At 44.9% G+C, this 27,890-nt stretch overlaps 1 protein-coding gene across 1 annotated transcript; it reads right to left on the minus strand.

Annotated features, from left to right (window-relative positions):
• Positions 1 to 318: 318 nt before the first annotated feature.
• On the minus strand, positions 319 to 27,723 carry Fbxo42 (F-box protein 42). Its single transcript, XM_089573655.1, has 12 exons — positions 27,487 to 27,723; positions 26,464 to 26,700; positions 21,310 to 21,413; positions 19,478 to 19,653; positions 15,804 to 15,900; positions 15,048 to 15,104; positions 13,585 to 13,710; positions 12,034 to 12,170; positions 9,727 to 9,899; positions 5,918 to 6,128; positions 5,219 to 5,426; positions 319 to 1,476 (listed from the first exon to the last, which is right to left on the minus strand). The coding sequence occupies exons 1-12, from the start codon at positions 27,611 to 27,613 to the stop codon at positions 1,381 to 1,383; spliced, it is 1,749 nt and encodes a 582-aa protein (XP_089429781.1). The 5' UTR covers positions 27,614 to 27,723; the 3' UTR covers positions 319 to 1,380.
• Between the last annotated feature and the right edge of the window lie 167 nt (positions 27,724 to 27,890).

Here is a 27,890-nt window from a genome sequence, read left to right on the forward strand (position 1 = left end):
CCTCTGGCCAAGCTTCAAGATCTCAGACGCTTCGATAACTTCTCTAGTCAGCTGATCTTTGTGTCTATCAACTATCCTGCTTTTGTCATACAGAGGCTGGCAGGAACAATCACGACAGTGAACACCGATGTGGCGATGTGAATTTTTGCACACGTGTTAGCCTTGTGTTATCAAATACGTGCCTGGTCGGAGGGATATCTGTCACGGTTCTGTGTATTTTTCTGTTTTTCAGTGTCGCTGGCGCCTTTATAAGCATGGCTTACTGAACAAGCATTCTGTTGTTAGTCAGCGCTGTGTATCGTCCTTTCTTGTCCTCTGGCCTTGTGCCGTTGCGCTGTTTCACAAGAAATCATGTCTGACCAACTTGCCCATAAGTTATTGTTGTACAGTGAAAAAGCTGATAAGAACCTTTTCTGTATTGCTGTTCGTTCACAGTTAGATCAGCACTAAACCTTCGTAGGAGCAAGCGCAAAAGATCCGTAAGTTTCACTGAGCTGAGTGCCCAGCAGAGTGGTGAATTAAATTTTTGTATACATACACGGAAATTTTGTACGCACGTACAGGCAATACACAAGACCAGAAATTCAGCTACCTGATTTTACAATACACAGTAACACAAGCTACCTCCAAGCAAACATTAGGCATAACACAATCACAGGCCTATTACGCTTTGTCTCCCTCGAAGGTGTAAAAACTTCTGCGGAAGTGAGCCCATGAAATTATTAGAAAACAACTCATCACACAAAATTCATTTCCTAAATGGCATATCACTCATCTAATGTACATCAGACTTCATTCAAAGCAGCAGTTCATAGTCACTTCAGTCCAGAACAGTCCATGTAATTATGAAATAACTTGCCATGCAAAATCAATTTGCTTGATGGCATACTGCTCACCTAATATACAGCAGACTTCGAACTAAAAGGCTGCTTACGGTCACTTCAGACCTGGATCAAAGCCAAAAAACATACAACATATTCATTGGCTTGTGATGATGGAAGCGTGCAACAAACCCCTCAAACAGTTACTTCTGTGCTTAACTGCAGCGTGCAACATACACCTGAAATAGTTACTCCTAACCGTGCTTAACCGCAGCAAGCAAAGCCTTGCAACTTGACAAATATGCGCAGTTCATCTCACTAACAGAGTTGGTGGAGTTGCGAAAACTCGACATTAAATTTTCAGCTCACTCCCTGACATGCAATGCAAGCATGGCAGGTATACAATGCAAAGAAAAAAACATAGAAACAAACAGAACGACGCGCGAAACGACGACCAGAACAACACGAGGCATCAGGAGCTCCAACCTCGAGAAACTGTGCGCAAAGCACTCCAAGAAAGAGGGAGGCTTCAGCAGCGGCAGCAGAGGAGGAAAAGTGTTCAGATGACGTCCCTCTTGGATGTGATGAAGTGAAGAGAACTCGAGACAACCTCAGAAGTGGCATCTGTGTCCTCCTGCCTGTTCACCAGGTCCTTCTGCACAAATTCGCACGCGCAGATAGTGAAATATCAAGGTAAAAAAACATTTGCCATCAAATCTCCTAACAACGAACAGGTAAAAAAACTGTGGAATATACTGTATAAACGTGTGTAAGGGCCACACACGTGTATGGGCCGCATCCCGTTTTCCCGAAGGAAATGTTTAAAAAAAAAAAAAATCCGTGTAAGGGCCGCACCCGAACTTTCCATGACCCAGGCAGGAATAGCCTTGTAAATGCACGCGCAGTGGCCTCCGCGATCAGCTCGGGCTGCGAGCAACGGTGCACTTGATCGCGGAGAGCTTCATCGCAGAGGGCACGCACGTGCACAGGAGCTTCCAAGTGCCGTTCATGGATGGCGCCCGAGGCCACGGTCATCATCATCATCGTCAACTTTTTTCTCCGCCACGACCTCCCGCTATCCACATCGGCATCAGTATCACCAGCTCCTGCCTTTCTGGCGTGTTGCGCCGCGCGTTCACCACAGTAGTTGTGGCGGTGCCGCCGAGCGTTGCAGTTTTAGCACAATGGGCAAGCACTTTAATAGCTACACGGCTGGGAGTTAGCTCTCGAACACTGCAAGCGTGCGGCGGGCAGGAAATTCGACGTGGCTGAGAAGTGCGTCCGATGAGGATGCAATAGAAAGGATGCATTGAGACACACAAGCTGCAAAAAGCGTGCTTTCAAGGCAAGCCGTGTGAGTTTCCTGAACTGGAAGAAGAGCTGCTCTGCTATGTGATGAAAGTGCGGAACAACGGCTACGCATTGACACCGGACATGCTGTGTGGCTTCTTTTGGGATGAGTGTGCACCAGAGCACAGCACCAGCTCAGAGTCGAAATACTCCACGAGTGACGACTGAACGTAGAATAAATGTCGCTCATTCCCTGATTAATGTGTTTTTACTTCAATTTTTTTTTTTTTTTCGCAGATCGTGTGTATGGGCCGCACCCCGAAAATTGGTCCTCGGATCGGGAAAAAAAAGTGCGGCCCTTACACACGTTTATACAGTAGTGCGATACCAGCAAAATTCGTAAAATTCGCAGGACGGCTACTGGAAGAGACATCTTCCTAAGTTTTAGTGCCATTCGAAGACGCTCACGGTGATTACGGCTGCTGCAAGACAGCGAGCGCCAAACGCCAGTTAGGTTGGCTTCCCTGCACAGCCCCACCAGCACGTGGCAGCGGCAGGTCAAACACCAGCTATACTCTACTTCATACATAGCAGGCAATGCTACAGAGGCTACAGAAGTAATGCGTCCACGAAACCATAATTCTCCGCCATGTATCAATCGTCCTTCTCAAAGAGTCGGTATTTCGACAAAAACAAAGAACAATACAGTGAAAGCTCGTTAATTCGAACCTCGATAATTCGAATTTCGGATAATTCGAACTACACTGCTTGGTCCGGCCAAGCTCCATAGAGATCTGTGTATAAAAAAGCCCGTTAATTCGAGCGCGAGTCGGTTCCGCTACGGATAATTCGAACTACGCGCCGCCGCGCCTGTGAGGCTTGGCGCACAGCACGTGGCCAAAAAAAAAAAAAATCATCTCCGCATAGTTAGAGGCTGCGCAAGTCCTAAACGGGGACAGAAGATGGAACCAGATAAAATTGTGGATGAGTGGTTAAAACCTATATGGCGCCATCACCGGCGCGGCGGCCGGCGGCACCGGAGGTGGGGGTTGGCGGCGGCGGCGGCTGCCTACCCTCTTTTCCGCGCAACCTCCGGAACTCACAACTAAATACTCGTTAATTCGAGCCCTGTTAATTCGGAAATACAGATAAGTACTGTCGGCGCGGTCCCAGCCAACGCCCGTGAAAGGCTATGACTTCGAACGGGCGCTACAAATTATGCGCGAAAAACTTTTTTTTTTCTTTGCGAGTGTCATCCATGCTTCCACCCATCAGTCGCCAACGGAAGCACGCGGTCCGGTCCGCCGGGATCATGACGCCGGCTTTTAGCAATGTTCGCTGCTGCTATCCCGCGTTCCAATGATTGAGTGGCAGTAGATGGCGTCTGCCCCAATCGCCCATGGCATGATAAGGCGAACATACTGAAAACGAGGCTTGCACAACCGGACAAGCGTTGGCACTCTGCCAAGTTCGCTTCCCCCCTTGCTAGAGCTAACGCCAAAAGTAAACACACCGTGATGTTAGTGATGTTATCGCTGCGCAGCATCTTGGCGCGCCGCCAAGAAATGCGTTGTGGACCGTGACGGCGCGAAACGGAGGGACGCTTTTTTTTTTTTTTTTCAAATTCTTTGGCAAAAATCGGGGGTGGGTGGGTTCATTATGCGAGTGGGTTCGTTGCGCGAGTAAATACGGGACATATACCGTAATGCAAATGGTTCTTGCCGGTTTTTTCGCGGCCATTCGATAATTCGAACATCGGATAATTCGAACTTTTTTCCCGGTCCCGTGAAGTTCGAATTAACGAGCTTTTACTGTATAAAACGAAGTGGTCATCCGCACAGCGGTTGAAGCTGAGAGGCGCTCAGTACTAGTACTCTCTGGCTATAATTATCACTGAATGTGAACTAGTTTTCAGGCACGGATGAAGTAAGCGCAATTCGTCCTGCCAGCCACGTATCAGACCACCAAACCAATTCTTGCTCCTCAAAGTCTCGATAAGTTGGAGGACGAAAATGTGGCAAGAAGTAAAACAAAGTGGGAGATTGCACCGCTGCCTGCACTGTGTGAAATGGAGTGTAGGGTGGCTTCCCCGCGTTACAGCTGTGTCGCGTGGCAAATGGGACCTCAGAGTGAAAGCGATCTCCATTTTCGCCACCTTCATGACAGTCGACGTGAGCACAGGACGGCTAGAGGATGGCTACTGGAACGCTACGACCAACCATGCTGCTGGTTCTCGGGTGCTATTGATGGGTGCAAGAGGCATAAATGGGTGCCAACCATCTGGGTGCCAGCTGTTCACGCAGCTGTACCTTCCCTGGCACTGTTGGCAAGTGCGAGATAAAGCGTGAACGGTGACGCAAACGCTAGCTACACCACCACAAGTCACTCATACAGTGACACAAAGCCAGCCACCTGTCATTCAAGAATGCACAGCTTGGCGCTTGGCACTTTGATATGCCCATCTTATGGCCAACCGCGTTCGATACGTAAAGTTGGAATTGCAGTGTTTGTTGAAATTATCTAGGAACAGTTCAATATAGCTTATAATTCATAATATCCGTGTTCGTTATACCAAGATTTGACAGTGCAACAAATTTGTGAGCTATTCTTGACAGCACTGCACTACTTGAAAAAAATCCCTCAGATTGTGAATTTCAGTGCTGCCTTTTTCAACGATCTAATTTAGTATTTCAATAGTTCTTCAATAACTCAGCCAGCCTAGCCATCCATTTGTCTCCTACCTCCCCGAGAACTTTCATCTTAATATCGGCAGTAATAGATTGGCAATCAGAAAAAGACACGATGCTCCCTCTAGTTTCTTGTATCATCCCTCTAGTTCCTCGTATCATCGACAGCATCACAGGTGGTCTGTACTCTGGTTCCCTCAGCAGGCAAAGCAATGATATCGTTCGTTATGCTCAACCGTTTCAACTTTGCTATCACCCCTATGTAAAGCAATTCTTAGGAGGGTAGATGTGTAGGCCAGTTGGTGAGACATGAAGGAGCTAGACACCGCAGCGGACACGGGACAGAGAAAGAAGACGACACAGGGCAGTACTTTCAATTCTGCTGACTCAAACAATAACTGCCAGAAAAGCACAGCTCACCTGAATGCCGCCAAACAGAATGAGCTCGCCGCGTCCCAGCACCAGTGAGTACAAGATCACTTCCTCCACCATTGAGGCTGCAGTGGCCTGTGGCTGCAGCGGTAGCCACGCTGCTTTTGCCTCCCGAGCCACCTGGCTGACGTCCAGCACGTAAAGCCGCATGGGGCACACCGCCACAGTCGGCCGCTTCCGTGCTGGCGCAGATGTCCTGGGCAGGGCAAGGAGGCAACCGATTTGGTCTCATACAAGAAACGCTCAGAGACAACATTTTAAGCGTTTCGAAAAACCAGAGTAAAGAAAACGAAATCTGCGGACCGGAAATCTGTCTATCATATAGACATGTCATACAAGATTCTGTGTACAGCACGGTGAAACAAGCGGCACGGGGAGTGCAAACTCAATGCACGGACACCTGACCTGCTCAACTCCATTCAGTTTGCCTTTTTTCCTTTTTTTCATGTAGCCACAGAGCTGCAACGGTGAACAAACTTTAACAAACGCTTAGCAGCGACATCACATACAACAAGGAGATTGTTTACATATAGCTAGAAGCCACACTGCAACCCACTGCAAACCTTTCATGCTTACACCAGCTCTCAGCAATGATACCAGGCTGGAACATTTGTTAATTCGCAGAAAATGAAAATCTCTGCTCTGGAGTCAACGAGCAAAGCCACATTCGAAGCAGAAAGTCCTTACCCTCCTGCCCTGAGCGCCTTGAGCCTCTGCTCCATTCGGTCCAGAAGCTCCAGCTGCCTCTGCCGGTTATGCCTTGCATTGGGGCGCACCGACGGTCGAGTGCCGCCAACTGTGGACAGTGCCGTCTTCTTGGAGGACAACCTCCGCGAGACCTCGTCACCAGCTTCGTCCTCCTCATCGCAGCTTGAACTGCTGGTCGCTGCAGATGAGCCTGCCAGCGAGACATAAAAACGGCCTTACTGTCCCCGTCGCTGCAATACGACAAAATAACAGCTGCATGCAAAACTGTGACGAGTCAGTTGCCAAAACTAAAGAAGAGACCGGTGCTTGGCGTCCCACTTTTGAAAGCACAGAAAATATATACTGGCCACTGACGCCTGGCAAAGAGCATGAAGAGCAGACACATCACTGCAGAGCTGCAAAGCCCTCGGTTTGGTATTATTTCAACTTTGGCATTGTGTAAAGTTTGCAACAAACAGGGAAACTACAGTACACAAATAAAGATATGGCACTAGCATACATCTTCCTTTTTCATTTTAATGTTCAGATTCAGCTGTTAATACCGCAAGACCCTAAAGCAACTAGTGCATACCCACACTACAGTGAACTAGAATATACAGTGTAACAGGCAGACCCCCAGCAGCGGCCTGATTTTGAGAGAGTTCAATCGCAGTGGCAGCAGAAACAGGTGCTTTCAGCACAGCGTTCATGGGATTGCGAGCGATCACATTTTTTTTAGCCTAAATCACTGTCGGTACTCGCTGCAGGAGCGAAAAGATATATTATATCCTTTTATACACCAGGCACACAGAGCAATTCTGTTTGCGGACAAGCTCAGCAAGGCATAGAAATACAGTCGAACCCGGATATATCGAATTCGAAGGGGATCGGAAAATAGTTCGATATAGCGAAAATTCGATATACAGATATAGGCTAAAACTGCACTCCCGATCATAACAAATTGTGGCTTACCGTTTGGAACAGCCGCGAATCACATAGTATGGGCGCGCAATGTGAAAGCGCTTTATTTCGCGGGAAAAAAAATCACTAATTTTGGGTTGCTTTTTCCCCTGGGAAACGAAGTTCAAAACACTGGCCTCGATCTTTTCGAGACTGTCCAGGTGCGAGAGCACAGTGCCTTCCATTTCGCCGCAACAGCGCCGAATCAGGCTAACGCTGACGCCAGTTCAGTGGCTGCGCACGGACGCGTTTCTTCGACAACACAGTTGCCCTCGTCGTCGCTGGAGTCGGCGTCTTGAATGCCAGCTACCGCTTGAACTTCGCTGTCAGCGTTAAAGTCCTCAACAGTCACTTCGGACGGAACGGCGCCGAGAAAATTGGACAAGTCGCGAAACACGTCGTCCAAGCACTCATCGTCATCTAAATCTTCCGGACATTCATCTCCGGCCACTTCAAGGCCTGCCTTGCCAAAACAGTTGGCTACTGGGGCCTGCTTCACGTCGCGTGTTGAAACACAGGCACACACACACAAAAAAAACACGCGAGGCGCAGATGGAGCGATAAGAGCGAAGCCTATGCGAGCGGCAGTCAACCCGGCTGCGAAGGAACGACAGAGGGAAAAGAAAGAGCAGGGAGAAAGATCGACGCTCTGGGCTTCGTTTTTTTTTTTTTTTTTTCTGAGCTCTCTTTTTTCCCCAGACCCACGATGCGCCCACTAGCGACCGTTTTCTCTCTCTCTCTTTCCCCAAGAAGCGTGGTCGCCGCGCGTCTCCATGCGGCGCTCTCTCTTCGCTGATCTCCAATGACCTTGACGGAGCACACGCCGGCGGTACAGGAGGAGAGGAGGAGCGGGAAAGCTCGCGCCGGTGGGGCGCAAAAACGGGGAACCAAAAAAAAAAAGAAAGGGCCCTGCGCCTGCTGACTGCAGAAATGTTCTCCGCTGAGGCGGCTGAGGACCGGACAGGAATGTCTTTGGGGAAAGCGCACCTTCCAGGGGCGCGGCGCGGCGCGGCGTTCGATATATCCAATGTCCGGCGAAAATGGAATTCGATATACAACGCAACTGTCCTATACTTTTACATAGTATTTTCAAGGGGGTAATCTGTGTGTTCGATATAGCCAATAATTCGAAATATGCGGGTTCGATATATCCGGGTTCGACTGTATGTTCAAGAGTGGGCGATTCCGGTGTCGCCACTTCTATCATCATTATGAAAGTCAAGGACTCCAACGCTAGTCCTTGCTGTGCGCTGCACTGACTCTTCTAATACAATATACTTATACAATGAGCATCAGCATTAGCCATTAGCAGAAAACATGACAAGCCAGAAAAAATGTCAAACAAGTGAATGAAACAACGCACATCTAACCCGTCAATTCTATTCAAGAAAACCTCTGCCAACAAGCTATTTGTCAAGATTCCCCTGTATAACTAACTGCCTTAGCAAGTGAAGTTGTCTGATGGTGGTTACAATGGTCACTACCTTCTTTAAAATGTTGAATAAAATATGGCATACCGGTATCATACACACAGTCAGGCATTCAAACTTTTTACATTTCATCTCAACTTTTTATACCTACTCCACAGCAGAAACTTTGTACGATACAAAAAAAAAAGCACAGAGGTAATATGTTGGTTCTTGCATCACGTGCACAAATACAATATAACCCAACATGGCTTCAAAACAACACGGCTTTATGGAGCCCTTGAACGAGTCATCAGCTGAGTTTCTGAAAAGGCAGAGCAAACGGGACAGGCTACACATCTTGTCTACAAGAATGCGGAGGTTTTCGAATTCCATGTTCCAAGAATCTGGGTGAATGTGGAACAAAGGTGTTACATAATGTGAGTCGTCTCATTGCATCAACCAAGGTTACCATACATTTTAACAGCGTCAACTGATGGGCTGGTTGGTTTTCCATTGTGTTTTATCAGCACAAGAAGAAGCGGACGAAGGCTTTTCTTTGTCTTTGACTTGTCGTTTGTCTTTGCTCTGTGTTCCTTTGTCCACGTCTTCTTGCGCTGGTAAAACACCAAATACCATATATTGCCACGTATAAGTCGTTTTTCTACAAACAGCCAACCAATATTGGGGGGGGGGGGGGGGTTCAACGTATATGGGAAGTCTACCTGCTTGCAGGGTCTAAAGTAGCTTCGGCCAAGCTGTGGGTGGCATGAGCCTCATGCAAAACACATGAAGCTTTATGTTTAAAAAAAAAAAAAAAAGATTGATACCTCGCATGCAAATTGGTTCCGCCGTGAAAATTCTAACCGCGCGTTGTTTACCTGACCCATTCAAGTTTGCAGTCACACTCCCTGACAAGCAGTAAAAAGCACAAGAGAAAACTTCAGGGTAACCTCTGGAGCATGCGTTGTGCCGGAATCCGAAACTGAAGCACCATTGGAGTTTCAGTGGCTCAGTCGCTAGTCAGCCAGCCACACACAAGTTTGTAAGGCAGGATGTGGCGCTGCTATTGCCTAGAATATGCATGCATTTCCCCTCCGACTGCTGGTCTTGCGATTGCATCGCCACATATTCTTTGCTTTGAGCTGTGCACGTCACAATACCATCCCAAAGATGGTGGGAGGGGTTCTTCAACTTATAACTGGAGCCAACTTTTTCACCAAGAAATGGCTATTAGTTGGAGGGTTGGCTTATATATTCGCAGTCAAGTTACATGCGGCAATATACGATAATATTAGCATGCTTAAGCAAAGTGGTATGGCTTCCAGAACCACAGGCATCACATGGATATCAAAAGCCGCATACATAAAGAGCAAGTGGGCTAAAGTTGACCTAATGTAGTCCCTCAAGAGCAGGTCCCAACACTACTGCAAAGGTTCTCACCAGGGAGGGCAAAATCCGACTGGCCCTGCTGTAGAGCGGTGGGCTGGCTAGACAACGAAGATGAGGTAGATGGTGAGGAGGACGCAGAAGAAGGCGGAGACTCGAGAGGCCTCTTGAGAACCCCCCGCGTCCCATTCACACACACATCTCGCTGGCTATCACTTGGCTGAGGCCTGGAAGCATGGAGGAAAAGCAAGTCACACAATGCGCACAAAGAAGTGCATTTTCTGATGAAAACTGATAACAAAAATATAACAAATATACAAGAAGGACCTGCAAATGAACAAACATGCAGAAAAATAAGGAAAGACAGTGACAAGAGTTAAGGCAACACAACAGCGAACAAAGGCAATCTCGGCTTCTATATTATACCGAACAAAAAAAAATCTGAAAGAGGGTTTTATCTTCAGCACAGCTTTGCATCTCCACAAATGCAAAGAGGAACAAACAATGCAAAGCTAGCTGGTTTAAACGAAGTGTAGTGGAAGTGCTTGCAAATATAATCTGAAATGACAAGCACAACTTGGTGCATGTAGCCAAACATGGTATAATTACATACACATGATGTCATCAACAAACCAAATTTCATTACCCAGTTCAACAAGTTTTGGCTACAGCGTTCACCTTCCCAATACAGTAGAATCTCGAAGATACAAATCTCATGGGGTCGCGAAAAATATTCGCATAACCCAAAACAAAATCTGTATGCATAAGCACAGGAAATGCACTTATGCAGATCTATTTTCACCTGACGGGATTTACGCGCCATTGCTCATTCGTGACGTCATCATTGTGCGGAACGAGCGTCATCACTCACTGCTCACAGTGCGTAACAAGCTACTGGTGCTCGTGGCATCAGTGAATGTGCAAGCCACGCGCCTCCACTCACAGCTAACAGTGCACACCATGCGACTGGCAATCCTGCCGTCGGTGATGTAAGGGCAATGCTTAGTGCTCGGGGGTGCGGCAGGGGCTAACACGTTTGTATCATCCGCAGTGATGAGAGTGCACTTGGAACATCTAAATTTCTGCGCACTGTACACAACGCAATCCGGCAAGGAAATTTTATGAAATCGCATCTACAGGGGTAGTATCATCAATATTCTACTGTACTCCATTTCTGCCTGCAACCTGAGGTCTGCAAATTTTGCATGCACTACTCAATGAGGCACTGCAGTTTGTCCGCCTCCACTGACAACAAATCAGGAAAGCCCGGCGACCGGTGACTCACGACCTGCTGTCTCTGATACCACGTGGCCACCACTACCAAAGCCTAGAGCGCGCACTGCGTCAAGTACGTTGCCGCACCGCATGTCTGCATCACCTACGACTGATCTGGGCAAAAGGCATGATTCCGACCTTGGCCAAGATATGCAAGTGATTCCAATCCTCACGTCACTGATGAATGTCATGCGTGATCTGCTGTCCAGCTTACGCACGCCAGCAGCACACAACGCATTGCAAGTACTGGACGCGCTACAGCCAGTTCTTGCAGCTCTACAATAGAAGACACCATGGCTCCCCCGGAACTATCTTTTCCGAAGAAAGTCAAACAAGCTTTTATTTCTCAGTGCAATGCCCGCGGGCTCCAGTCCCGGATTTCAGACACAACCGCTTCCCATTCTGGGGATCTGTGAACCGAATCTGCCCAACATTTTACGATTATCCCCGCCGTTTCACAGAGCCCAAGATCCTCGGCCCGTGGCCACAAGAGCCGACTACCATCAAGGCTCATAAGGCACTGTTTTGTCTTTCTGAGAGACTGCCTTGCTTGCTAGATTGTGACTTTCTCTCTCATTCCTTCTCTCTTCTCTTCCCTTTTTATCCCCTCATTCCCTTCCCCAGTGCAGGGTAGCCAACCGGAAACCTTTCTGGTTAACATCCCTGCCTTTCCCCCTCTCTTTATCTCTCTCTCTCTCTCTCTCTAAAGAAGCCACATGCGATCAAATTATTCAGAGCTAGGGAATCCCTTATATAGATGCTGCTTATAAATGTAGAAGTCTGTTCATTTTAGTCTACCTTTATAACTCACCAAAGAAGCCTGCCCTTATGTTGTCTCCTATTTGCACAGTATTGAAATCTGCACAGTTAATGAAGGCGCAGCAGTGCTACCTGCTTTTCAGCTAAAAAAGCATTGTCTACCAGTGACAGCTTCTCCCACTCGAGGTACTGCCAAACAAAAAATAACTACCACCATGAGATAGCATATGTGTGATGACTAATGTTTTGCAACGTGATGTTAACCAGCAAGAAGTAGCACTGAGAGAAGTGAAGGCAAATCAAGTGAAAGCAGCTGAATGCCCCTACCTGGCCGGCTGTTCGGGGCTTGGAGGGACCCATACTCGATGCGTTGGTCGCACTCTCAACATGCCGCCCGGATGCAGACCAGCAGGCGTTGCGTACGCTCGCTGAGACTTACTCAGGACTACCACCCGATCGTCAACCTACGTCACAAACAGCCAAGCCTCTTGAGCAAGCCACACTAGTCAACGATATACCAACACAAAACTGTTAAATGTATACAAGGTTTGATTTCTTTAAGAAGGATTTCAAAGAAAGAGAGAAGGTTTGAGATGGAATTCACACCAAGCACAGCCAAGAACATGTGTTCAGTTAACCCTGATGAATGCAGGAGAGTGTTAAAAGTGCAGAATCTTAAAACGTGGGCATCAGCATGATCAAAGAGCATTTGGTGACACCACTAGAATTCTGCGATGTTCAGTGAGCAATGCCAGATGCAAAGATTGGCCTGCTCCAAAAGGTTAATCTGAGTTGCCTGCAAGAAGGCCAACAAGACAGGTTTGTGAGCCTGTGTGACCCGTGAATTGTGCAGGAACAACACCAGACTGATACGCAGAACACAAAGACAGATACAAAGAACGGCAGACAGACGAAGCTTGCGCATGTCTTGCATTCCAAACATCAGTCTGGAGCAGTTTCTTCACAATAAACTATCAAATAGCCCCCCTTATTGCTCGGTTAGCAGTTTTTCAAAGTGACCATCAGCCAGGGTTGCCTAGGAACCTACCTATATAAAAAAAAAGGTTTGGAATGGTTCACACTCAAAAGCGAATTTAACCACCTTAATGTGACCAGTTTGAAAGGTGTAGTACAAATATAATCATTTGTGCATGCTCGGGCAAATAACGTTCCCTAATTTAGTAGATTAATAAAAATTCTGTTAAAGAAAAAATAAGGTAAAAATTTCAGAGGCAACAGTTCTGTAAAGGTAGAAATGCCCACAGTATGCTCTCAACACCGCCAATTAACAATGAAGACAAAGTCAACAAAACGCACAGCCGAGACCATCTTAGTAAGAGAGTCCTGAAAGCCTCCATTATGAATTAGAATTTCCCTTATGAATCAGAATTAGTCTATAATTTAAGTACCACAAGCTCATATTTTGACACTCTGTGTCATTTTGGAGACACTGATCCATGTCAGTTCCTGCAAGCATAGACGCAAGTTTTTGTCCATTTTCATGCCAATCGTTATGTATGTGCCCAGAAAGTTCCCTTCAGTATTTGTTTCGCACTTCACAGTGTGCACTCCTATTAGAAAAACAGCCTAATCCAATGCACTCCCAGATTTCACCTGTCTTTTAATTAGCAGTTTCACTCGAGTGCAACTGCACACTTTAAAATAAATTTTTTATTTTGCAACTGCAAAAGGCAGACTGAACTGTTGCTCCATAATCCCACCATAAAAGTAACCCATAAAGTTATTCCCTTCCTTTTTTTTTTCGTGTTACGCTGCCAGGCTTGGCACAATAAGGTGTCCACGCAATCATCCACACTGTACTCAAAAAAACCTAAGAAACAACGCACGACACTCCCACAATTTGCATGTGTTTCTAACCTTGCAGGCAGGGTGGAACGAGAGCTGGGGTGCTGCATGCTCCCGGTTTGTCACCATCACCTCCTTCCAGATCCAAGGCTTTTCATAGTCAGCCGAAATTTCTAGAAGCCAGACATCGTTCAAAAGCTGCAGGCGGAGAGAAAAAAGAAGAAAAAAATGTCCTCACTAATGCACTGAGGAAACTCACCACTGCCACAAGGCAAGCAGTCAACGCGACAGTTTTTTCTCACTTGCAACTAATTCAGCACACTGCAAATTAAAAACGACAATCATTGTGGTCCTAATCACATTTATTTTATGCGCACAGAAAGACGACACAATAAGACATGGTAGACAAGACGGAGCGCAAACTTTCAACTGTTTTACTCCGGAAAAAGTACATGACATTTATGCCAAAAAGAATGGATAGTCATCAGTGCCACGTGCAAGCCAACACCCGGGAAAAGATTTTGCCTTTTTAGATAAATTACATAAGAGATGAGTCACCTGTGCCCTTCCTATGTGCTTTTCCCGGGTGTTGGCTTGCACGTGGCACTGATGACTATCCATTCTTTTTGGTATAAATGTCATGTACTTTTTCCGGAATAAAACAGTTGAAAGTTTGCGCTCCGTCCTGTCTACCTTGTCTTATTGTGTCGTCTTTCTGTGCGCATAAAAGAAATCTGAGTATGAACCAACTAGGCCCACAACACATATTACTGGATTGTGGCCCTAGAAGCAGCCGAAGGAAGAAAACTCTTGCGTGCAAAAGAAAGAATAAAAGAATCAAAACTGTAGATTAACAGGGGAAGTAGTCTATATAGCGGTCTATACGAATATGCTAATGTACAAACTACCTTACAAATCACTAGAGGGAATAAGGCTTTGTAGGGAGCTAGTTGGTAGCGCATACCGAGATTGGGGAGCGCTAGGTTCTAGACAAGGGAACAACACACACAAAGGAACAACACAAGACACGAGCTCGTGTCTTGTGTTGTTCCTTTGTGTGTGTTGTTCCCTTGTCTACAAGACACGAGCTCGTGTCTTGTGTTGTTCCTTTGTGTGTGTTGTTCCCTTGTCTAGAACCTAGCGCTCCCCAATCTCAGTACTAAAGGGAAGGCTAGCATCATAATGCCGCCTTTAGGGGGGGACGCAGGTCACAGAATTTTCCAGCTGACTGCACCCAGGGTTGCAGCAGCAGCAGACACAGCTTTTGATGAGATGGATGCACTGATACGTTACGCTAGTGCAAAAAACCAGCAGCTGAATACATCCTCCTTATCTTTAATCCAAAAACAAGTTAGTGGCCACAGACATTTCTACCTTGCCGTGAGGAGCCACACCCAAACCATTCTCAGGTGCCTCTGTCTGGGAGCTTCTGTGGCAGATCGTACACAGCTATAGTACTCGCACACATATACCATCCCTGTCCTTGTCTGCCACTCTGCCACACACCTCACAAGCACAGCCTTGCACATACGTACCATGTTGGGACCACCACAGCCTCCAACAATGAGCATGTGCGTGTCATCCAGGGAAATCTGAAAAACACAACACTGTGACTGAGCATTCCTGACACCAATGCTCTATGCAGCCAAAAGCCCATCAATCAAAGTAAGCCTTGGTAAGTAAGGATCATTGAGCAGTCAAAGCGTACTCTATGGACCAGTGCGGTGAAGTCTGTCTGGAGCTTTCGGATGCACTTCTTCCAATATATAAAAACAATGTCAGAGCCATTTTTTAATGAAAAGCATCATCTCAAGCAAAAATTACTAGACGAAAAATTACCTTGCAATGTAATCTATCAACAACCTGGCCAGAGAATGCCTAAACAGGCTGATGCACAAGAGCACAGCACTAGTGACCTATTCTAGCCAGTCGCCAAACATGCGACCAACAGAATGCTTTTACCCTGTAAAGCTTTTACACGGAGTTTTTTAGATTCTTATAACAATACCGGTTGTTTTTCGTATTATTATGCAATATTAGGTTACTCACCTAGGAAAAGATACCTCAAATGCTATCCAAGAATTTCAAATGCAATGCATGAAACCTCAACAATTCAAGTAGCATTTGCTCCAATTACAATTACAACTGGTCATGCAAAGGTTCTTAACAAGATCAATGCTCATTAACTCAATAACAACAGAAAATGCATGCACAATGGGCATACAAGAGAGCAAGTGTGTTCCAATGTGGCACAAAAAAAAAAAAAAATTGGCAGGAGAAAGATAACTCACCTGAGAGTGGCCATAACGTGGCCAGGGCTTTGGTGAGGTTGTGTTCTGCTTGGACCACATGTAACACTGTAGGTCCAACACCCAGACATCATTGGAACTGCAAGCGCGACCGAAGGACAGGCCAGGGCTTTTCAGCGACTCTCAACAACACTACGCTCTGCCACAAAACAAGGCATACACATAAGGCATTGAAAGAAAAAGAAAATACAATGCTCAAAGTACCAAACACTGAAATTGCATTCCACAAAAATATGTTCAAATGTCATCATAACAAAGCCTATGGAACATTGAATATCTCTCATCACATGCGCGTAGCAAGCGGAGGTGTTCACGGGGAACAGCCTGCGATTTTTTTTTTTCCGCCTCTATCACATGTACACGGTGTCGAACTAATGTTTTCAAGGCTCACGAGCATGCTCATTCCCGAGATCCTGGCAATGACACAATAGGCAGCTACGAAGAGTCAAATGCTGCTTTTGCCTCCCAGACTGTCACCATTCCCATCTCCCCCACTCAACCGTTGTCACTGCCAGCTGGGTCAGTGTTGGCACCCGAATTTTCTTGTTACCCTTCAGAAATACTGACAAGGTTGACACACCAATTTTTTACCAACTGCCCTGTCCTTTTCTTTGCGGCAACTAGGGGCAGTATTGGTAAATATATCCTCCTTGTCAAAAGTAATGCTGCCATTCTGAAGTTTCCAAGTTTGTCTGCATTCAGGTTTCCAACTTTGTCTGCTCCGAGAAGAAACTGTACCCAAAGCGACTCCAACAAATGAAATTTCAACACCTGACGTGGGTGAACATACAGAGCTTGAAGACTACTCGAAAGAAATGGACGTATATGAATTAAGTGCTTGAGTTTAACAAAAGAATGTAAAAAGAAAGTAAATAAAAACCAAAAACAAAACGTGAAATATGCAAATGCCGGCACCAGCACAGCATAGCGGATACCTGCAACTGCAGCTAGCAGTCTGAATGCAGCGACTGATGGAATGACAGTTGCAAAGAAACTGACACAGACACACACAAAAAAGCTGCCACAGAAGCTGTGACGAATGTGAAATTTAATGCTATTGCATTCCACTATTAAGGTAACTTAAAGGTCCGGCATAGTTTTGGGGGACATGAAGAAGTGCTGGCTGACTGGTGCTGACTGGAACAGCATATTATCAATGTGCACTGCTGTTTTCCGGTGCAGTCAGGCAAAGGAGGTCAACAAAAAGCACAGACGCATGAGGGGACATGCATGCTCTATCTGCTGGGATGAAAACCATCTGACTGGCTAGTCACGCAACACAGAAATAAATTTATTTTCGGCAAATCCGCATCCCGTAAACTTTCCGCAATATCTGTTTGCTTTGTCAGCACGATAAAGGTTACGCACGGGTCAATGGGAGCATCAGTGCCGGCAGCGTCACATGCATCAGCTGGAGCATTCCTTTTGTTCGGAGAAGCAAGCACTACAACAAGAGTTTTTAAGCGGCGTTGATGAGACTTGAGTTTCTTAACCATACCTAAACGATCTTTGAGTCGACGCGGCTATATGCTTCACCCTTATCCACTGATAAAAAGCACCTTCATAAAAAAAAATACGGCAATCCGCTCGTCTGCTCCTGTTGAGAGGCTTATTTTTCACGTGCTTCATTTATAACATGGCTGCATAGCGGGGCTATTTCGGACTGGTGGTGTGAGCAAATGCTGTTAATAGTACCATTAAGTAAACAGAGATTAGCAAGGTACGTTCTGCCTAATAAAGACTTTCAGCATATTTATTTTTTGTTCTTTTCCTTTTAACTTTAAACGCAGAATGTTCAACTTCAAATGTCTGTTAAACGCACTGCTGGCGAAATAATTGTTCGGTTTTCCCAAGCGCACGGGGCTTCCGCCTTTCAGCACAGGGCAAAGGCATAGGCAACTAGGTAAACACTGCAGTCAGATATGAAAAGCATCAGAAAAAGTGTCAAGCTTATTCGTATGTAGTCAAGCGCTTATAGAACTGTTTGCACGTAACAAAAAAGATTTTTCCAGTCCAGTGGTTAAGTTCTAACGAAACCAGCTGTGCCGGCGGTGGAGCTTAAAGAAATCCATGTGGCCGGATTTTTCAAAACTATTTCAGAAGCAGTGCACTACCATATCAAACATAGAAGATTCCAGGAATCATGAAAAATTTCTTAACTTAGCTAATCATATTATCAGATTTATTAGCACTGGCGATTTCAGTGATGTATCGAAGCACTGACAATACGGTATCGAGCATCGGTAATGGAAATCAATTTCAGCTCTCTGTCTTGCATCGGCATCGGGAATACAATTTTTTAGGGTATCAAGCATCTGTATCGAAGATACTTTTCTGAAGTATCGTACCCACCCTTGCTGCACAGCTATTATAAAACAATTGGAAACGCATTGGTTACCCTACAAAGCAGGTTAATTCATCACAAAATTGTATTGCAGCAGTGGAATCTTAAGTACATTTATAAGAAAGCAAACTCGCCCTGCTGTGTTGCCTCCTTCGGCACACACACCATTACTTTAGTAACAGCATTTATTGTAAAGGTTCTCGACAGCAGAAAAAACTGAACAGGAAGTGTGTCCTCTCAACGTTTTCAAGTTGCAGTGGCATGCTCTCCAGACATCGAGCTCTGGATTTAATATCCCGAAGGAGCCTGTTTAGCAAACCGCTCTCTTGTGCTACACCTGAACAAGAATGTAGGTGAGAAATAAAAACGAGCAAAGAAAAACTAAAGCTCCAACAAAAAGCAGGAACTGGGAGGCCACTCGAGCTACTCCAAATAATTTGACCCATTTATGACTAGCATCCTACATGTAGGACACCACTTTTTTGCACAGTAACCCTAAAAGTTTATAGTGTAAAAGCTTTAGTCCATGGGCTTATTTTCAAGAGGCTCTAAACTTTCCCTGTGCAAGAGTTGCAGTGTGTGTTCAGAAAGGTTGGCCATCTTCTCTGAACGCCATTTTCAGATTTGACCCGACAAACTACATAGCGATTCTGCAAGAAAAACAAGTAATTTCTGCGCATTGTCACAAAAACAACAACACCGCATGATCAGATACGTGATTTTAAAGTTGATGTCAGATGTTTGAAGCTTTAGCACACATAAGAGGCAGGAAATTCGCCTAGTATCTTATACAGTAAGGACAGCTCAAAAGTCCCGTGTTGAGAAAAATATTTCCATCAATAAAAGGAAGATTCTGAATTCTGAAGTGAAATAGATGTTTCATATCAAAAAATCTTTTAATCTTTTTGAAGTTTCTAAAGTTTCGGCATACATGGGTTAACAAAAATTATTACAAAACTAGCAGTGAAGTTCAATGCAACAATGAGCAACTATCTGATGTTCAATGAACAATCAAAGAGCTAAATGTTGCCACTCCTTGGTTGATATATAAAAAAATTTCTTTCCTCCAGAAGAATGCCCCAAACTGTCCTTTCTCAAGCTTAGTACAAGCAATAGAGGGCAACACTAGCTTCTGAATGCCAATCAGGTGTTTCCTATAAATACTTCACCAGCCTGCACATGAAAGGAAGATTGGGAAGACTCGACAAGTCCGCAATGAGAAAAGCAGCGTTCAATGAAAGTCGCCACTTTGGTGTAAACCGCAAGCGTACGCCTGGCAAGTCTCCTAGACCGCACAGAGTGACCCACACACCTGGAAAAGGGCCCCACAGGGTTGACGCAGTGCAGTCCACCAAAGACCACCATGAGGTGGCCCTGCATGGTGGCCGAGTGACCTGCCATGGAGGGACAACCACCGACCGTGCTCACCTGGGTCCACCGGTTGGCACTGCAATTGTAAACATGCAGGTGGCGGAAGATACGCCACGCCTGCAGGGCAGATCGAGCATCAGAGGCAAGCCGAACAAAGCGACCTTCAGACACATTTTGCCAAGAATGCGAGACTTGCCGCACAGTAACATTATGTTTCAGCAGAAAGAGGGCAGATCATCATGTTGGAGACAGCGAGAAGATGTACAGTTAAACCACGTTTGTGTCAAGTACGTGCACGGCTGCACAGCGGCTGCTTCAAATCGTTTCAGCTATGCTCTCACTTTGTGCCAAAAGCTTTGTTCAGTAATTAGCGCCTTTGTAAGGTAAGGTATGCATGAACACATCACACAAAAGAAAAATGTTGCAACGCAACCAGCAACTATCTCTAACTGAAGCCTGCCAGCACTAATGCCATCCAATAGAAAATCTAGTATGCTGATAACAAAAGGCATGAGTGCAAAGGTTTTCCAGGGACTGATTAACACTGGTCATCAAGTCTAAATATCAAGAAATCATTGGAAGTAGATTACACGTATGCATGCTGATTTAGTAACTTAAATAGCATACAGATAAAAGCATCAGAACTCAACTAGACATCATGTTTGTTTAAACCTCAATTATATTTCAAGAAAAAGAAAAACGCAATGAATTCATCACTGACATTGTGATTGGCAGCTATTTTCAACAGCCACAATACACATCCTTTAGGCATTCACATAAAGTACACGGCGACTGGTACCAGTACCACAAGTGACAATTTGTTATCCCTAAGTTTGGCCAAGTTTTGTACTAATGTCAAGTCGGGGATGCAACACGGGTGTGGCAAAAGTTCTTTTGCACACAGAAGTTAGGCACAAGGCTTTCAGTTTCTGCATACTGAAATGCAGCTCCCATTGATAAGCTAGGACTACAGGAACAGTGGCAGGAAAATCATTTACTGAACGTACTGCTGTGCTACATTAAGTGCAGTCACAAAATGCTCAGCTATTGATGTCAAGCCCACAAAGCTTCCAGTGGCCACATCAAAGGTGCTACACTAAGGAAAAGAGGCTATGCTGAGCCAAAAAAGTCAAGGCATTAACAGACATATGCAATGAATACCCAGGGATGCAATGTCGCTAACAATATTGCACAACCCACAATCATAAAAGCAAAAGAAAGAAGTGAAATGTGCATATGAGCAGTGTGGTTGATACCGCTAGTTGATATTGAAAACGCACTATGCAAAGGGTGCTGTAGGAGAACACTCAGTGACGACCGAAACACATGGGCAGTTGCCACCATAAAGCTAAACTGCAATGGCATTATTGTCAGTGTAATTCCATAATCTGATTTTAACCAGAGATCATGAAACTCATCCACCATTGTGCCAACTAAGGTCAAACATTTGTCTATAATAAAGTCAACCAGAGCTTCTCTATGCTACACACTTCCAGTGCTGTTGCTATGCAGCCTATCAGCACATCAGCAGATACCGTTTGCAACATCACTCCTATCCTCACACAAGATGTTCTCCATAGAAAACTATACTTAAAAATCTTAACTAACCAAACTAGTTTAAGAAGCAAATTCCCAGCTGATACCAGCTGGAATCAACAGGGACCTTGAACCTTAAACCAATTTGATCAGTTGGGATTTTCACCTACTCAACAGGAGGCGTGCCACTCGGAAACCATCGCACAAGATTGTCTGAGGCCAAAGAACATAACATGCCTGATGCAATGGGTACGGAGATGTGTGCGTCCAGCCACCAAAAAGCAGCAGGTTTTCCTTGTACGACACGAGGGATGCACATGCTTTTGGTGGTGGGTAGGTACCTGGAAATGAACAAATCACAAGAACTGTGACATTAGGTTAGGGCCATGCTTTCCGGAAGACTTGACTTGACATTTAATCTGCAATAAAATACATGAAACCCCTTCTGGACGTGAGCTTATGAGTAATAACTTAAAGGTGCACTGAAGAGGAATCTGAACTCGTCTATTTGCTGCGGGAACTCAATCTACACATTCCAAGCATTCTTAGAAACTTTGACTTATTGCCCGGTGTGGCCGATTTCCCTAATTAAATCGAATTAACGTCCAGCTCCCGCCTTTATTTTTTGAATTCTCCCCGTACGGTGGGCGGAGTCTAGCATCGCGTGGAGTGCCTTTCAGCCAGCTCCGTGGAGGGTTTGCTTTCAGTTTATTTTGTTTTTTAGGTTTCCGTGAATAAATAGTTTCATTCGCAGATAATATAGCCGCAAAATAAGCCCGTAGAAATAAAAATATGCGCGGACTATTTGCTTCTACGGACTACTACGTATTACTCCGCCGATGGCAGAGCGGCAAGCCGCGACGGGACTGGGTGAAAGGCACTCCACGCGTTGGTCGACTCCGCCCACCGTACGGGGAGAATTTTAAAAAAAGGCGGGAGCCGGACATTAATTCGATTTAATTGGGGAAATCGGCCACACAGGGCAATAAATCGAAGTTTCTAAGAATGCTCGGAACGTGTAGATTGAGTTCCCGTGGCAAAAAGACGAGTTCAGATTCCTCTTCACTGCAATAAGAAGGTACTCATGCTAAACTGCAACTCCCTTCTTAACCATGGAGAGTTTAAGGCCTAATGACAAGCTTTTCAAAGAAAGTATAATAGATAAAGAAAATGCAGGGACGCTAAATTAACTGTGGTCCAACTGCTACCCTAAAACACTACATGAGGAAGAGGAAGGAGGATGAAGTGAAGAGCAAAAAAATCACCAAAAAAAAGCTATATTAGGCACCAAAAAAGCACAGACTGCATATGCATACACACAGACAAGCACACTCTTAGACTTGTAGATCTCAGGTACTGCAGATGAAGTCAGTAGGTAGCTTCTGGTGCCATCAAAAATATTTACTGATCTGACAAGCTGGCAACAGCAAACACAGCACTGGTTGCACCCTGAATATGTTCACATAAATTATATTTGTTGAAGTTCAGTGCTCATTCTCAGCAATTTTTTTTCCATTTTCATTTCTCCCACCTTTTCTAATGAGCCATGAGAGTATTTCTTGAGCCAATGCAACCAACTAGCTTTCCTTTTTGCCTTAACGGGGGACGCCGCAAATAGAATGCCCGATTTGGCCAAAATTTTCTATTTCTGCATTTTTTTTTTTTCATAACCCTCAGGCATTCATGTGCCTCATGGAAACGTGGAAAACATTGCAGCGAAATATGCAGTACAGATTTTAATAATGACACTTTTTGCTGCACGGTTGCTGAAAAAGTGCGAGGGAATTGCATTTCTGATGGTCCCGATGCACCACAAATTCTATGAGTTTCCGATGACAAAGCACAACTACCTTAACGTCACAATTGAGAGAAGAGATCAGAAGATTCGAGCTTAAGCTTGTTGCAATGCTTTGGCCAAAAACAAAAGCATAAGACGCAATAAACGAGGCAAACGAGGGAATAAACTTTAAGGTTAATTTTCTCATTGCATAATACAGCGCGATTCGAAACCGAGATTTTGTCCTAGTGTGCATTCCTTCATCCCAGTTTCAAATCGCACTATATTACTCAATGGATTACCAACTCGCCCAAGTTTCAGTTTTAGCCTGTTTCATTCCTAGTACACTGGGCCCTTTTAACTTTATGTCCGTCCATCCATGCGTTCTTGTAACCTACATCACCTTCACTGTGTGCCAAGCCAAAACCTTAGCCTTTCTCATCAGTGATTTTCTCAGCTTTCACTACTGCTGCCATTGTTACCACTCATCCCTTTGGCATTTAGTAACAAATGACAGTACAAAGATTCTGTTTTTTGCACATCAATCATAAACGTTTAGTAGTATACTAAATCCCTTGATTTTTCTGTATACATGAGCAATATTTTTTACAGCTATTTTTGCAAGAAACATTTTCATGTAAATATGCTAGCTTGAGTCGTACCGCATTTACTCAAACCTAGGCCAGCCTCGATTCTAAGCCTACACCCGAAAGTTGAAGACCAAAAAAATAAAAACTTTGCTCGAATGGAAGTCGGCCGAAAAAACAATTGAGAATGACAGCTGTGGGCAGCATGTAAATGGCATTTATTTCCACGAACCTGCTCCCACTCACTCGCCCTCGTCATTGCTGACCTCCTTATCACTGTCACATTCGTACAGTGCGCAACCTTCTGTGCCATCAGGTGCATTGGAAATGCTGCGCTTTCAGAACAAGCCTGCACCCAAGCTTTCCAGGATGTCATCCCAGGCAGCAGCTATCCAGCTACCTACAACTCCTAGCGACATGTGCTTGATGCAGCCTGTTGGAATTAGTAGCTGGCATGGTTCACTGGTCCCATGGAATACCTTGCTTTCTTGCCAGCTCTCTCGCTAAGCCAACCTAAGAGTTTCGTATCTCGTGTTTTTAAAAAAATTATAGGCCTAGATTCGAATAAATAGGTTATTTTTATTTCCACGAGTACTGAAAAATTAAAAAAAAAAAGAACTAACAGCTTTATTGCACAGAACAGGGCTTGGTGAACACGCAGAATTAAAAAACTTATGCACTTCCTACCAAGTTACTTACCTAATGCCCAGGGGACGACTTTTAATTTAATCCCTCAAAAACTATATCAGTTAATGTTAAATAAAACACAGTTCTGAAAACAGCATAAAAAGTTGCATATCTATGCCACATTTGGTTATATTTGAAGTATAAATAGGAGCAAAAGTAGTTTTAATTGCCACATCCCCCTTAAAACAAGGCAACAGAAGTGACGGAATGCACATATGACAGAATGCATATGTGCCAGCGCTGACTTTTTCCATCCGAGTAATGCTTCCTGCAGAACTCAAGGACGACTCTTAGGAAGGAAGTGTGATAAAAGACGACCATAAAAGAAAGACACAAAAGCTTGTGCTGTCACCTTTCTTCCATGGCCCTTTTTTCATACTTCCTTCCAAAGATGAGCAACATCTAACTCACCCAACCCACTGTCTGGCTCATGGAGAATTATCATATTATTGGAGAATTTTAGGGGTCTGCTACCCGCGACTAAGACACCCTTCGCATTTACTTTATTTCATAAGAGTGGCAAAGCTCAATGCAAGATTGTCCTTATGCATGCCCACATTTAGAAAGTCATTGAGAAACAGATGTTCAGCAGGATCGTGCTGAACCTTTTCCGGTCCTGGTGGTTCCTAAATATGAACGCATATTAATATGATGCTGTATAACTAGCCTGAAATGAATCTTTGCTCAATGGAAAAGTTCACCACTCAAATATTAGGAAAGAAAGACAATGTGCTACATCATCTCCTTTTTAAAGGCTTTCTTGCTCAAAAAGAAATATGTTGGGAAAATTTACCGTCCGTGAGGGTAAAGACACCTTTCGGAAAAAATCATAAACCAACAAATAAAAAAGAACACAAAGCACCATAAACAGGGGAGCATGGGGATAAGAAGGAAAGTAACCTCATTAAGCATCAGGAATAGGAGGACCTTGTCACCTCATTTTCTTGGTGTTATAGCTTTTTGTCTGACTCACACCGGTAGGAATTTTAAACCCCAACAAAAAATTTCTCGACTACAGGTATGGTAGAAAATCCAAACACACCTGACGCCTGGGTGTGAGCCCCAAAAATACCAAATATCACACAGGCTTACTTGTCCTACACAATGTGTGAAAAAAGTTCTTGCATTATTGACTCAGCATATTCAAGGCAAGGGTGCACATCTATAAAACTAAACACATATATATGCAAGATGTGCTGCCCCCCCCCCCCCCCACATCATTCCTTGAGGCTACAACGACACAAAATTTGTAAGCAAAGATTTATGAGCATCTTTCACAAGGCGCCAAGAGTGAACGCAGTTTAGGACAACATTAATTTATTGACTGATTGGCCTTTCGATTGGTTTGGTTTGGTTTATTGGGGTTTAACATCCCGAAGCGACTTAGGCTATGAGTGACGCCATAGTGAAGGGCTCCAGAAATTTCAACCACCTGGGGTTCCTTAACGTGCACTGACATTGCACAGTACACGGGACTCTAGAATTTCGCCTCCATCGAATTTCAGCCACCGCGGCCGGGATCGAACCCGCGTCTTTCGGGCCAGCAGCCAAGCGCCGTAACCACTGAGCCACCGCGGCAGGGGGGAATGGCCTTTCGAGGGTGACCATCCAAGGTGGGGCAGTTTCTGACATAGACATTTGATTATGTCAGAAAGTACATCTATGGCAAAACGTTAACTCGAAACGCAATATGCTGCCAAGACATTTGCTGATAAACACTGGTGTCAGAAACTGGCCTGCTGTTTGTGGCTAGTCCACGACTGTGGCATATCCCACAGACCAAGAATCTCGCGCCAAAACATATCAGCACACACTAAGCCCCCCATCAATGACCTCCTTCAATTGGTCATAATTGGTCATAGCTGTATGGCTGCGCTCAGGTGGATGTCAATGAGTAATTACTCCCTTATTATAGACCTACTTCAATGACTGACTCCCTAACCTAGCCCCACACTTAACTTCTTCAAGCTCCTCAGCAATGTATACACGGATTAGACCTAGCAGATAGTCACAGTATCAAACAGCTCATAAAGCGTGGAGTGGAGAGGTGCTGGAAGTGAAACAAAATGTAAGCTCTCTTTCTCTAGAATGGACGTGGTGCATGAGTATGCGAGTTCACCAAATCATCAACTCTGTTCGCCCTGGCAATTGAAAATGATGCAGTAAAGTCACAGAATTCTTCCCAATCAAAACCTAAATAAATCATGACACAGCTATTCATTGCAGGCTTAGGAGCTTGAGGTTTTATTCTATGATTAGCGAGTACGTAATAAGAAAAAAAAAACTAAACCTCAAGAATTTTGTACCAGTGCATATCTTTAACACAGGGAGACGGCTCACCCATTGTCAGCGGCCGAATCCACCTCCTGGTAGCCAGGTCAAGGCGCCACAGGTCATTGAAAGTCGTGTTAGCTGTGGTGCAACCGCCGAAAACATACATCGAGTCCCCAAGCACACAGGCGCTGTGCGAGTACCGCTTGGAAATCGTCGGTCCCGACTCGCTCGGTTTCTGGCACCAAACGACATTTTGCAGTGACACGGAACTGAGGAAGTCCCTGCGAATTTTTCGTTCTGCCGCTGAAAAGAAGGGGAAAAAAAAATCTTCAGACACGCCAGTCCAGGCACTATGCACGAAAAATTACGCTGATCCCTCCAAATTGTGAAATGTAACAGCTCCGTTCCACTGTTCCACTGACTCACAAAAAAAAAAAAAAAAATTACAACACCGAGCTGACTTTTTTAACAGTGCATGTTTACAGGAACAAACTACTACCGGTCTTTTGCAAACGTTGAGCTTGGGCGCAACATTTGCCCAAATATTGCGTCGCTGATTTCGCGACGCAGATGCCGAGTCTAGAAACAAATCAAGTCTGTAACGCATTGTACCCCTGAAGAATATGCGCGAATATAAAAACAAAAAAAGCTTGTAACATAGGATGAACCTAGATGCATAAATGCAGTAAATAATAGGCAGCACTTAAATACTGCATCATAGAGCCAAAAAGGCGTTGCATGCGAACGACCGGTTAAATATTCCAAACACTATGTTCACCGTAATTTTCAAGCGAAAATTGTTCATCAATCTGTTCGCTCCATTGCCATAAAAACGCCGACAGAGGAAAACTCTACAGATAACGGCATTTCTACTCCCGAGGAAAAAAAGCAATCTAACGTTTTTACGGAAGAGGCTCAAGATACTGCAGTGTTCAAGTAGTTCAACCATCAAAGCCAGAACGAATATGGTTAAAGCTGCACTAAATATGCAGAATATATCTCAGCGGAGAAAAGGCGTCCGCTTTTGTAAACACAGGATAATCGCGTGGTAAACATACAAGGTGGAAACCAAAAACATTGCAGACTTACCTTTGGCGTGCGCGTACCAAGCTTTGCTGACTAGTCTGCAGGACTTAAAGTCTCTGTACGGCGAAAGGTGGCAGAATATATATTCTAACACAACATCTGGCAGGTCATCGATGCATGCTGCGCTCATCTTGCAGGTTAAAAGCCACAAATTTTGATATTCCGATTGTGTACCATCCCGAACGGTACACAGATGAAAGCGACGAAAACCTCTGACGGGGGCGAGGGAAAGGACAGGAACCAAAGCAGGAACTAGAAACCTGCGTGGACAACAAAACTTGTAAGCGGCTACAGGTGAAGTTACCGCAGGGCGCAGCCATTTAAAACCCTAAGGCCATCTGCACATTTTATGCGTTATGCTCCGATTCTCCTTTTAATGCATGGTTAAAAAAGCTAGTTATAGTGTG

This window comes from Amblyomma mixtum, chromosome 2, assembly GCF_055824585.1.
Source record: "Amblyomma mixtum isolate Tamu chromosome 2, ASM5582458v1, whole genome shotgun sequence".
In the NCBI taxonomy this organism is placed as follows: domain Eukaryota; kingdom Metazoa; phylum Arthropoda; class Arachnida; order Ixodida; family Ixodidae; genus Amblyomma; species Amblyomma mixtum.

Bases quoted from the DNA above. Each gene is read 5' to 3' on its own strand.
- Fbxo42 (XM_089573655.1), bottom strand. From the start codon at position 27,613: ATGAGCGCAGCATGCATCGATGACCTGCCAGATGTTGTGTTAGAATAT. The intron at 12,171-13,584 runs GTTAGAAACACA...TTTGTGACGTAG, and splicing joins CGTTCCACCCTGCCTGCAAG to GTTGACGATCGGGTGGTAGT. The intron at 9,900-12,033 runs GTAGGGGCATTC...CCATGCTTCCAG, and splicing joins AGCCCCGAACAGCCGGCCAG to GCCTCAGCCAAGTGATAGCC.